Raw genomic sequence first — 13166 nt, 5'->3', positions numbered from 1 at the left:
GGAGCACTGGGGCTCCCAGTACAAACCTGACCTGGGTGTGCTGGAATGGGTCCATGGAGGGGAGGGACAGGAGAGGAGGCTGACAGGGCTGGCACTGGGGTCCTGGTCAAAGAGAAAGCCCAGGGGGCACCTGGTCAATGTGCATAAAGACTTGATAGGGAGGAATAAAGACAGGCAAGGCTTTTCTCAGTGCCCACTGAAAGGGCAACAGGCAATGAAATAGAAGATATTGCATATAAATATTACAAAAAAAAAAAAGACTGTGGGTTCCTCTTTCTCAGACAGACTCTAAACCCAGCTAGGCAACGTCCTGGGCATCCTGTTCTATTGCTGACCCTGCTTTGAACAGGGTGTCTGTGCTAAATGAACTCCAAACCAACCCCAAGGGTTCTGTGAAAATTCTGCAGTTGTGTTGCCATTTACAATGAGAACAATACTTACAAAATTTCAAACCCAAGAATCCAGGACTTCAGACTGCAGCCATATATATTTAAAGCCCTTCTCCACCAGGGAAGTAGATTTTCATAGTGTAGTGGATATTCACAGTTAAAACTTTAAGAGGTGCAAAGAGAAAGGATGATCCTCCCAGATAGTGAATTACACATTTATCTTCACATGAGAAATGAAGAATTTGGACCACAGCTGCTATAAGACAAGAAGATTAATCTATTCCTTTTCTTTCCCCAGCCCCAAGTGAAACAGTAAGACAATTCTGGACAGCCTGGAGCAGTTGATAAATCAGGATATAGAACATTATTAATAAAGCCTGAAAATAGATTAAAAATAGTTAAAGAAAAAAGGCAGAATGAGATTCCAACTATGAATATCCGTATTTTGGCTCACAAGAATTAACTAAACTACAACAGACGTAAAGATTCTTGAAAAAAACAGCTTCTGCCTGAATTAGGCTTTCAGTAACTTCAGCAATACAATTAAGTCAGGTTTAGTTGTGATTAATTTTGTGACTGGAACAGGAGCCTAACAAAAGAAATAAAGTTACACTGAACTGAATGGCCCCTGATGCAGTATAATAACTACTGGGAATCAGGCACTAGAATTTCAAAAGGATCAAGACAGAATAGTGTATTTTTTGCCTTCCTTCTGGTGCAGGAATATTGCATCACATACAGAAGTGACAGTAAGGACACTTAAAACACACGGACACAAACCAGTGGGGACACTAACTTCAAAGGACAGGCAGAACATTGCTTCAGTTGATCTTCTCTTACAAATATTTTATGATGTTCTTATGCTCTGGGCATGTCCCGGAGAGGTGTTGGAGAGAGAAGAGAAGAGACAGAGGGATTCACCTCTGGCTTTGAGTCAGGAGCACTAACACAGCAAGACCTCAGACTTTGCAGAGTCTGTCCCATAAAGCTCAGATGTCCAGAACACTGTATGGCAAATGAAGAACAGATTTTTCCTGAGTGTGGGTTCAACAAGTCTGTATGCTACAAAAGAGTAGGAAGAGGAAACATTTAAGCTAGCAAGGAACAAAAATATTGAAGTGTCAAGAATGAAACAAACTGTAGACAAGATTACTGTACTTTTGGAGAGATGAAAAGGCTATTTTGTTAATAAAGACTATTTCAAAGTAAAATTATTAAGTGTTTAACTGGGCTGCTACAAAATATTCCTCTCCTTGTGAGAACCTTTCATACTGAATCATAGGAATAAATAATCTGCAACTCTGATACACATACAGCATAATTCTGATTTCATATGCTGTTGTGAATCCAGAGCAATTCTGATGAAGTGAGGGTTGTATCAGCATAAAGTGAAATCAGAATTCCTCAAAGAGAAGAGCACCTATGGGTTTGGTTAGAGTATGCAAATAGAGAACTCCTATAGCCAGTTTCCAGTTGGCTTCCCTTCATTAACACAGATGTAAAAAAGAGTAAAACTAAACAAAGAACCCTGAACCAACACCGGCGGCAGGGGTGGTGAGCTACACATCATTTTGGACAGACAGAGCCTTACCTAAACTGAGACAACTTCCAGCACAAAATAAAAAGATGCAAATTCATTATTTGTATGAAACATGTATTGCAAAATTAAATTGGGATTCAACAATCTGCAACAACATCCACAGCTATATAGTGTTTTAAAAAAAACAAGTGTGGTTCTTCCATTCAAGTAAAACTAGAACAAGTGAAAGAAGTTAAAAAAAATCCTAGAAGCAGCAAGTTACAATTCTTTTTGTAATACCACACCATTTTCATTAACTTGAAGTATTTTCAAGATGTCAAAGACATCAACAAAAATAGTAATTTCAAGTGGCTTTTCTGATATTTGTTTTTTGAATGGGTCCAGCCCAGGTCTGCAACCTGTACAGACATGCAAAACAGGAGGAATTCATAATTACTATTAAGAACAGACATTTGAACATGCCAGTTATATAATGACAAAGCAAAGACAATACCTTCAAATTGTCAACAAACATGGGCTACTGACCACTAAAGGGCATTTAATACTTTACAGAAAAAGGAAAGTTGGCATAAAAACCCACAAACAACTTGCCAAACCACCAACAGCAGGGTCATCACATACAAAGTTCTTATCAACCTGGTAATTTCTATATTCTCCTCAATATGCAGGCTCATATCTTTTCCACAAGATGCCAAATCACCTACAATTTTGGTTTTATTTAAAAGCCTTTTTAAAAAAAAATTCAAATTATACTGGAAGTCTGTTTCAACTATGAAAAAGCTACTAATGCACCCTTTCAGACAAAGAAGTATGCATATATAAAATCAGTACAGGTACTTCTGCTACGTTTAGGAAAGCAATGAATGTAATGCTAAGTAAAACTAATATGCAGCACCCTGTTCTGTCATTACATCAAACACAGTTTCACAGCTGAAAAGGTGACTGGTTTAAATTTTATTTCACTAAAGCACCGTTTCCTAATGCTTTGTGATAAAACACATGGCCCAGTCCTGGGCTCCTTGCTCTGGCAGTCTTACAAGAAGTTCTGCAGGAACAAGGTGCGCAGATTCACTTCAAGCCCAAAATAAACTACTTTAGTATTTTGTGCATCTGAGTCCCAGTACAAAGGGAGCATTTTCAAATCTCCATGAAGTGGGAATAATTAAAAATAAGCCAAAGCTATTTCTGTAAAAATCTAGGACTAAGTTACAAGTGATTTCATGGTGTGTAAGCAGGTCTCCTTTCTGATACTGGGAGCAGATGACATCCTCTCATTTTCTCCAGGGTAAGCAAACAGTGCCTCCTCTATCCTCATGAAGTTACATCAGCACGGAACTGCTGTGGCAGGATACAGTAATTAGGGTTCAGCACTTTGAAGCTGAGAAAAGGATTGTTGTTTTCTGTGAAACACTGGCAGAATGTTTTTCAAATGCCCATCCTGGTGATGCAAAGAACTGGGTAAAGCCCAGGAGCTTCTCCTACTTTTTAAAAAAGTTTGTTGAAAGGCTACAATTACCCCGAACTGTATTATGTCTGTACCACTCTGAGGTTTCCTTTCTTTTACTATTTGATTCTCATAATAACTTCCACAGCTTATGCACAACATTTAATTGCAGTAACTTCTGGAAACAGAGCCTGACTCCTCATACCTCTGTCTGGGCAAAAAGGGTGCAGAATACTGTGCTTGAACTGAAAGACATTGATACTCATATTTACAGAAGGGCTAGGAAGGGGCAAAGTACAAACAAATTTCATAACATCCAATAAATTTGAGTTGATCTTTTCACCTAGGCTGGAAAAGGCTGACCATTTCTTGCATAAACGAGGTAAAGCATTGTTTCAACACCAGATAAATAAGGATAATATAGCACCTAATGTGATGTCTGTGCAACAGTTTTACTCAGTTAAATTAAGAATTATAGCCAACAGGGTTTCAGATTTTGTGAACTAAACTTAAACTGAAACTAACCCATTTTAAGAGCTAAACCATTGTTGTGTGTGGACTGCAAAGTAATAGATACAAGGGTAACTTTGCACTAGAAAGTACAACCAAGCTTAGCAGGAGTTAAAATATTCATATGAACAAAAAGGAATATGTAACAGTCAATAAAAAGAGCAATGGGAAGTCTATTGGACTACTCCAAAATATTTCGTAGAACTAAGGAAATAAAACTTCACATTTCCCATACTATTCTCAGAGCTTCTGTAGTTTTCACAAAACCAGGTTTTCCCCCACAACATCAAGTATCCGTGCATGCAGTAATCAGCTGCAGGATGCTGACTTTGAAAGCAACACCAAAGCCTTGGCTTTACAATCCCCAAAGTCTTTCATAACGTAATTGATTGCACATTTTTAATATATTACAATTTGCTAAATGGAGCCAACCACTCATTACCTCATCAGTACAGCCTGCACGAAGTACAGTTTATTTATATGCTTATATTCTAGTCTAACACCAACTGCCAGCATATTTTATATTACACGTGGTATTGCACTTTCTGAGTGGCACCTCGGTGCGTGTTTGCAGTGAACAAGCTGAACCCCCAAAAGCCCCAAACCTTTGGAATTCAAGTGCCGCCAATCTAGCAAGTTTAAAATGTTAGGGTGAACATCACCCGCAGAACTATTATGGGCTTTCCTAAATTTAAAAAAAACCTGTTTAGCAATTAGAAAAACAGTCCTACCTGAAGTTGTGCATAAGGGCAATCTGAAATCCTCAGTACTCTGAACAGTTTCAAAACATGGTGCCAATTTCACTGATTGCACACATTGTAATTGTGTTAAAGGACAACAACTAGATTTACAAATATATATTACACACACGCACAAAACAGACAAAGCTATAAAATGTTTGGTAACTCCACATGCTTTGAGCTAGCCAACATATCTGTCTGCTGAACTGCTAATTATTGATCATATTGAAAATCTAAATTGCTATTTCTGATGTATCTTACTGAATTCAACAACCACTTCCAAAGGAGGAAGAAAGAGGAGAAATGGTAGACCCAAATTTTGAGGGTTTAAATGAGCGTTCTTGAAATAGCCAGCATATCATTTCAGTAATGTGAAGAGTGATTCCCAAAATTTTTTAGAGACTTAGGCCAAGTTCCCCTTTGGCTTTAGTGGGTATATTCCCACTACTTCACTGGTACTTGTATCCTCTTTCACTAGGGCTGAATTTGGTCCTAGGAGTATATCTGGTCACCTTCAGTGACGTTAATGAACACGGGAGTCTTGGACAGATAGAACTGGGTTGCAAAATTAAGAGAGTTAATATTGGACAAATCATGTAAATAAAGAATATATATTAATAATAGTTCCTATTATATAAATAGCCTTTATAAAAAAATAATCTTTCAATAATTTTAATAACTCACCTTTCTTTAGGTTCTGGAAAACATGTATGAAAAAAATCTATTCAGTTCAAGTTAGATTAAAGCAAACCTAAGATGAACACTACAGCTCTCTGTTGCACTAAACCCAATTCTGACCATTCAATTTCCAGGTTAGTCAGTTTTTGGGGATGATAGGGAGTTTCTTTGTGAAAGTATGAATTGCACCCCACCCCTAGCAATACTGAGCAGAAGAAACACCATACTGAGTGGGCCTATTTCCTACTGCCTTCAGAAACTGTGCAGATGACGGACCCAGAAATCAAAGTGCCACCCAAACCCCACAAATGTTAATGCCTCTGAGCACACTTAAAAGGCACTGTCCTCTCACTAATGTTTTTAGATCTTTGAGCTTCAAACTCCTTCCCTTTAAACCACACTGCATTTAAGTATTTGCTATCCCTTGAATTCTCTTTCTCTTATTCACAATCCAGCATAGTCTCCACCTGCTGTACCAGATCTAAGGTAAGATGCGATGGACTCTTATGTTCACACTAGCGCTATTTTGCTTTTCTTTCTAATTTATCCTATCAAATGAGAAAAGGAAACATTCTTCCAAGTTTACCTTTTTGAGCTTAAGGCATAACATGAATCATCGAATCACAGAATATGCTGGGACCCACAAGGATCACAGAGTCCAACTCATGGCCCTGCACAGACACCCCAGGAATCTCACCCTGTGCCTGAGAGCCTTGTCCAAACACTCCTTGAACTCTGTCAGGCTTGGGGCTGTGACCACTTCCCTGGGCAGCCTGTTCAGTGCCCAACCACCCTCTGGGTGAAAAACCTTTTTGTAATATCCAACCTAAACCTCCCCTGACTCAACTCCACGCCATTTCCTCAAGTCCTGTCACTGGTCACCAGAGAGAAGAGAATGATACCTGCCCCTCCACTTCCCCTCGTGAGGAAGGTGCAGACCTCGATGAAGTCTGATCTCAGTCTCCTCTTCTCCAGGCTGAACAGATCAAGTGACCTCAGCTGCTCCCCATAAAGCCCATTCCCCTCCAGACCCCTCACCATCCTTGTGGCCCTCCTTTGGACACTCTCTAATAGCTTAATTTTATTTAGACTGTGGCAGCCAAAACCGCCCACAATATTCAAGGTGAGGCCGCCCCAGTGCAGAGCAGAGTGGGCCAATGCCCTCCCTTACCCAGGTGGCCAAGCTGTGCCTGATGCCCCAGGACAGGTGGCCCTCCTGGCTGCAGGGCACTGCTGGCTCATGTTCAACTTGCCATCGACCAGGACCCCCAGGTCCCTTTCCACAGCTGCTGTCCAGCCTCATTCCCCAGTCCATACACACAACCAGGCTTGCCCCATTGCAGGTGCAGAATCTGGCACTTGCCCTTGTTAAACTTCATGCACTTGGTGATTGCCCATCTCTATAATTTGTCAAGGTCCCTGCACACATCGTACTAAAGCTTAATTTTTGAAGTTTATAATTTTAGTGCTATCTGAAACCCTGTTTTACATTATTTTCCAACAGTTGTCTGAACAATTCATCTCTTTTCTCGCCATAAATTCTAATGTTGTTCATGGTTTGTGCAATTCCTATGCAACCAGTCTTTGCTGCTATCGGGTATTAACAGTGCAGTACCCACAAAGCTGGGTATCAGTTCTTGTTTTCTTTGCTGTCAGTTCAGTTCAAAGCATGTTGCTTTATTGTGTGGAAAATCCAGTCCATTTTTGTTGTCCAGCCACCATGGTGAGCATCATTCATCTGCTTCATGAAGTACTCAAGAGCCTCCTGCTCAGTTTTGTCCAATGCAAGGGTCTTTCTAATGTATGCAATATCATCAAAGGACTGCAGTTCTGGCATTCCTGAGCCAAGCATCATGGAGAAAAGATTGATGAAGAGATTGGCATGCTGCCGAATTGCCAGGTAAGCCTTATAGCACATCTCCTGAAACCTGGAAGAGACCAGGGGAAAAAAGCTCAGTGCAGTTCTCCACTGGATGTGTATCACTGCTTCAGCTCCAAAACAGTTTTACAGGTAACCAGACACTAAAAAAGCAGTTTTAGTCTAGTAAGAATACCATAATGTAGCTGAGAAGATTCACTCATTCTCCTACTTATTTTATTTGTGTAAGGATTAATAGTGGTCAGACTAACACAACATCCAAAGACAGGCTTTCTAGTCTTAAACCTCACCTGTAATTCACACAACTGTTCAACACGAATTTATGTGAGCTCACAGGGCCATTTTTGTCACTGCTACTGACACTTCAGATTTCAAAAGGTATTTCCTGACACACTGCTAAAATCAGTGCTTTCCTGGCTATCTTCAGAGTTGCATTTCTCCTGTAGTTTTATGAGGGCAGCAGCTGTTGCTCCTTAGGTACTCTGAAGAATGCACTGAAAACAGGGACATTTGCTCTATCAGACTGGATAAGAAATACCCAGGTTAAGGGAAAGAATGCAGAAGAGCTTCACTGCAGTGTTCAGACAGACACTATAATTCAAAATCTGTCAAAATCTGCCATCAACATAATGAAATTAAGATTAAAATTGAAACCTCTTAAAGACTGGGTTGCTGGAAAGAGATATTAAGAATGACTACAGCAACAGATTTATTTACCATTATTATTTTAAAGTTCTTGCTCAGCAGGTTCTCAGCCATTGTCACAAACTACACAGCCAGCTGAAGAACTGATATCAGAGCAGGTATAGGAGAGAGAAGTATGGCTGGATGACCATCAAGGCTCTGATGCACACAACGCCCAACATTTAAGAATTCCCAGTAGCTGCAGTTCTGCCATCTCAAGAGGCTTTTAAGTGTAAAGTCAAAGAAATATCAGATATTTGAAAAATTATCATTTTTATTCACATGTATGCTGACCCTGCAAATCTCAAGTGAGATTTCATGGCCCAAAGGTCATGTAAGTGCTAAGATTACCCACTGATTTACAAGTGGATGGCTGATCTTCAACTGAAGCACTAGTACATTCCCACTGTAAGCCAATTAAAATACTACTGTTCAGTTAAAAGGTCTAATTATTAAAGGTCACCAGTACAAAAGTGCATTTTAGGTACAAAACACCCTGGAGGTTAAGTGCATAAAAGAAAGCTCACCTTTCAAACTCCCTCGTTTTGGTACATTCTTGGGCTCCTTTACTAATCACTATTAAGAAGTCTTGTGTTAAGACAAATGGCACACGCTCTCTTTTGTAACCAAATTTCTTCTTCTTGTGATCGAGGAAGTGCCCGAAGTCAATGTGAAACAGCTTGACAAGACAGAAAGGCATTTCAAGATTAATAATTCCTTGTTTAAATGAAGTCACAGTAATACTGATCATTTACTTATAGTTCCAATAGATGTTTTTTTTTTTCCCAAAACAAACTCATACCAAAGTGAGGATGACCTTAGGGTATGATTTTAGAAATCATCTCTTACCTGTCCATCATCTTTGACCATGATGTTACTGTTGTGGCGATCACCAATGCCCAGGATAAAGGTGGCAACACAGTAGCCAGCACAAGAACGTGTAAACAGGTCAATAGCTGCATCATACCTATTCCAACAAAAAAGGAGACACTTTCCTCAGATATTCCAATAACACAGAAGTGCATTTTTCTTTTGCAAAAGAGCAAACAGGGATAGGTAAAAAAGAAAACAAAACTAGATGGACATAATTATGGACATAATCTCCCGCTCGATGAACTTTAGTTATCTTGAAGTTTCCATCAAAAAGAAGCATATGGCCAACAAAAACAGGTGACAGGGAATCTCACATGTCTCCTTTGTTCTTGTCCTTGAGCCACTGGTGCAATGTATGGCTGTTGAACTGCAGTGCTCCTTTTAAGCCTCCTTTACACTGGATCTGCATGATGGTGTGAGAGCTCCTGACCACCTCGATGAGTCCCACACAGTCACCAATTGACAAACAACCATAGGGCAACATCCTGGAAAACAAAGGTTCATTGTTTTGTTGGGTTTTTTTCCTTCCTTTATAGAGAATGGTGGCAAGAGGTGGGAGAGGATGTATTTCTGCAGATTCCTCTATCTGGCTACTCTTTAAGTCATGGGGAACTGTAACCATTCTGCAAACCAATCTCGGACAAAGGCTTTAATTCTGCCACTTGTTACAGTACTGGAGACAAAACTGTGACCCATGAGAGATAACATAAAGCAACAGGTCCTTCTGTCTAGATAAGGAAATGAAAACTGGGGGTTTCTAGACAGTGCACAGGCAGCTCCTTTGTGTACCACACAGCAAACACAAATTTGAAGGTGTAACCTGTTTAGGAACAGTTTTCCAGAAGCAGAACAGTTTATCCCGAATGTCCTGCAGAAGCTGCTGCATCACAGTCTGGAGGTGGAGAAGCTCACACAGACAGGGCAACGTCTCTGTGTGGACTGAAGTGAAGATACCGACTACAAACAGTCATTGCTCAGCAGGGCTGAGGGTTTGAACCTTGTTTAAAGCCAAACCTACAGACACAATCACTTGGCCACAGTGTGGCTACTGTGCCTTGGCTCTTGTATCTATTCCTTGTACGTAGCTCACTCAGACCCACTTGAATGAGAATTAAGTATTTTTCAAATATGACCGTATGTTTATAAAATCCAGTAGTTTAGTTAACCAAAAAAGAATTAAATGTTGCTCTAATGTGCACAAAAATGTCTATTTATAGCATTTCATTTATTATCCTTGGGAAAACAGAAGCAATCTCTGGGAACAAACCAAAGCCAAAACCATTAAGACCAGCTTTACTTGGCAATGACTCTACTGCTTACCGAAGATCAAGACCCTGATTTTGCCAGATGTTTTCCATAATTCGAATTATCTGAAGTGTCAGCATGTCCTGACGCAAGTCTGAAATAGTCAAATACATTAAATTTGCAAATTTTGTAACACCAGAATCTTTGGCTAGATCTTACTTTCCTTTTCCCCCCAAAACTATGTCTAAATACATCTCAAGGTAATGAGGCTAGCATAGTTTTGTGCAGATTTTGTTTCCTCAGTACAGAAAAGCAGGTTTTAAATAGCAAAAAATGACTATAAACTTGTGGTGGTGATTTTAAAAACATACACTAAAACCAGGACAATGGAATCACAGTTTACACATCTGTAATATCTTGAAGACATTTACAACTAAAAAGAACAAATATTAAATAGTATTGTGCTCCATCTTGACAGACTGAGCATCTCAGAACATAAAAAGTTTGTACTTGACTGAGATAAATACTTATCTGTCTATGCTTAATTTTTCTGGAAAAGAAAATAGCTTTGCTCAGCTTATTTTTTTTTAATATATGTACTTTATAAGCTTATAAAAACACTAAGTAAAAGGTTAGGAAAATAAACAGGTATGTAGCTTTGGAATTACACTTATCTTTCCTTACCATCTCCATTTTTAAATATTATCTCATTGTTCTGAAATAACAGTTCAGACATAATATCTGGGTTTTCCCAGTTCAACCACAGCGGCCTTTTTGCAGATGACATTATCCTGCACTCCTCAAGCCTAAAAGAGATAAAGTTTCTATGAAATAGGCATAATTTGATTCTTATACCATATTTCTCTAATACTGCTAAGGTGTCCCTGTTTTGGTCAAACTCTGAACCAGCACCAAATTAAAGATGCAAAGATAACTGACATTCCACCATTTTCATTTTCAGACTCAAAGTTAAATTAGTAAGTGCTACGTTAACCATTTGCTAAGACCAACAGAAGAGTTGTGTCGTAAGGGAATATTGTAAATATTCCTTTGGCAATATGAGCTCCTGAGAACTGGAAAAAGGACTGAAGTTCCTGGCACCTTAAAGGAACAACTGAAGGTCATGCTGTTCCCTAGTTTATTAAACCACTAGGTTGAAATGACTCTACTCTTTATGGATTACTCTGCTACAAATTCTATTCAGTGCACTTTGAAAATACTGACATTTACTAAATTAATAGTCAACCTCAACACTGTTATTGTTACCATTACTAAACATTTACTGAAGCATCTACTCAAACTTCAAAACTGGATACAATACCGGAGGTTTCCCAGTTGATGGGCAGGATTAAGAGGAGAGATAAAACCTTGCAAGGCATCCATGAAATCTGGCCGTCTCATTTGTTCAACAAGAAACTTCATCTGTACCTGATCAATAAGCACATTCAGGTCTTGAGAACACTATTTACATGTAAATGAAGGTATCATATTTTAGCTTTGGTTTTCAAGCATGGTTTTGCAGAGTTCTAATGTAAGTACAGCTCAGCTACATATTACACAAATTGAAACCTTTAACTTTAGTTCTATTGCCTTGAGAGCTAGACAATGGCATTGCACAGAAAATACTGCAGCTCCCCAGGAAACATAGCACCTACTGAAATTAGCATTAACACTTTCCTCATTGATCAAATAGAACAGTTCTAAGTAATTCCTGTGACTCAACAGCAGCAGTTTGGAGATAAGGACAGCTTTTGATACCTTCTGGGTCTCATCCTTTTTTTCCTGCTTGAGAATATCTGTGAGGTTAATCAACTTCTCCATGGCCTCCACCTGCCTGCTCAGGTGCTTCAGGTACATTCCACACGCTCGACAGTAGGACTCCAGAAGTAACCCAAACCTCTGACTGACAGTCTTGTTGTGCATTTCAGACCTACACAGGGAGGAAGAACAGTTACAGCCTAGAGACAAGACCACTTAGAGATGCCAAAAATGAAGCTGTACTTGTGACATCTTCCTAGAGTCCTAAAATACATCATCCCCTCAAACAATCCCCTCCCTTATCCTTGATGACACCGAGGCAAGTAGAAAAGTGAGAGTACAGCAAAGATGCCTTGCTTCTATTTCTGGTCTGATTACACCAGCTCAGAACAGAACTTCTACGTGACCTCTAGCTACAACCCAATATGTTGCAGATTGAGCTATCAAGCTCTATAAGAAGCCCTTAATAAGGAAGTAAAAATAAAGTTTTTACTTGTCTTTTTCAAAGCTTTACCTTGTTGAATTGGGTGGCTTTCTTTAGGTCTCATATATTTGTAAAGTTTTCTGGAAAAATTAATGGGGCATCAGACAGCTAACAATATGGGAGGCTTTCAGCAGTCTCAGACTACCTTGTTTTCAGAATAAACATCATTAGATAAAAAGAAGTACAAATCAAGTACTATTAAGTACCTTTGAAACTGCAAGGCATGATTTCTGTCACCGAACTACGTATTCAAACTCTTAACCAATATAACCCAATCTTTAAATAGAGTGGTAATATTTTTCTAAGAAAGGACATTTAGTATGTCAAAACTTTAGAACAACTAATTGTTTACAGCTAATAGGAAGCCCACCACCCCTTAACACGACAATAAGCTTACTTTAAATGCCAAAAGAAGAAGTGTCCTATCCTTTGATTGGTCAGTGCCTTCTTGAGCAAAAATCTCACAAGCTGATTATCTAAATACTGCTCATATTTCAGAACCTAGTTAAGGATAAAGAGCAAATTTTAAAAAATCAGATGCAGTTATTATTTCTATAAACAATATACAGATCAAAGGCAGTTAAATAAAAAGCCATCTATGTTGTACATTTTTTTTCTGGAATGACTGATCTTGGTATTAATATTTGCATGTGTTAGGCTTTGAACAATATATGCCAACTGTTCACTGGCTGCCTCTATTTCAGGAACTTACCATCTGATGCTTACTTAACTGTTACCAAATATTTTAGCCTCAACTTGCTCAAAATTTTGAGAAGATGCTTCTGCTCATCCTTTCCCATATGTTAGGACAGCTGAAATAGCTGCCTGTTCCAGTTGGTGGAACAGTTTTGCATCTCTGCAGAATGCTGGCATTTAGTACCAACAAGCAAAACCACAGCACTACAGAAAAACTAACCTTTCATCTCCTCCTAAATAATCTGC

The 13166-nt window shown here is 39.1% G+C and overlaps 1 protein-coding gene across 1 annotated transcript in view; it reads right to left on the bottom strand.

Annotated features, from left to right (window-relative positions):
* Nucleotides 1-6053: 6053 nt before the first annotated feature.
* Nucleotides 6054-13166, bottom strand: part of PIK3CA (phosphatidylinositol-4,5-bisphosphate 3-kinase catalytic subunit alpha) — a 35763-nt gene continuing 28650 nt past the window's right edge. The window contains exons 13-21 of the mRNA XM_030954338.1: nucleotides 12622-12725; nucleotides 11741-11912; nucleotides 11304-11410; nucleotides 10667-10788; nucleotides 10058-10136; nucleotides 9052-9222; nucleotides 8714-8831; nucleotides 8392-8543; nucleotides 6054-7229 (exon numbers count right to left, since the gene is read on the bottom strand). Of these exons, the coding sequence (XP_030810198.1) occupies nucleotides 6959-7229; nucleotides 8392-8543; nucleotides 8714-8831; nucleotides 9052-9222; nucleotides 10058-10136; nucleotides 10667-10788; nucleotides 11304-11410; nucleotides 11741-11912; nucleotides 12622-12725 (1296 nt within the window). The 3' untranslated portion in view covers nucleotides 6054-6958. The remainder of the gene's footprint in view (nucleotides 7230-8391; nucleotides 8544-8713; nucleotides 8832-9051; nucleotides 9223-10057; nucleotides 10137-10666; nucleotides 10789-11303; nucleotides 11411-11740; nucleotides 11913-12621; nucleotides 12726-13166) is intronic.

Source organism: Camarhynchus parvulus, chromosome 9 (genome assembly GCF_901933205.1).
Source record: "Camarhynchus parvulus chromosome 9, STF_HiC, whole genome shotgun sequence".
NCBI lineage: Eukaryota > Metazoa > Chordata > Aves > Passeriformes > Thraupidae > Camarhynchus > Camarhynchus parvulus.
This window is presented reverse-complemented; position numbering and strand designations above follow the sequence as displayed.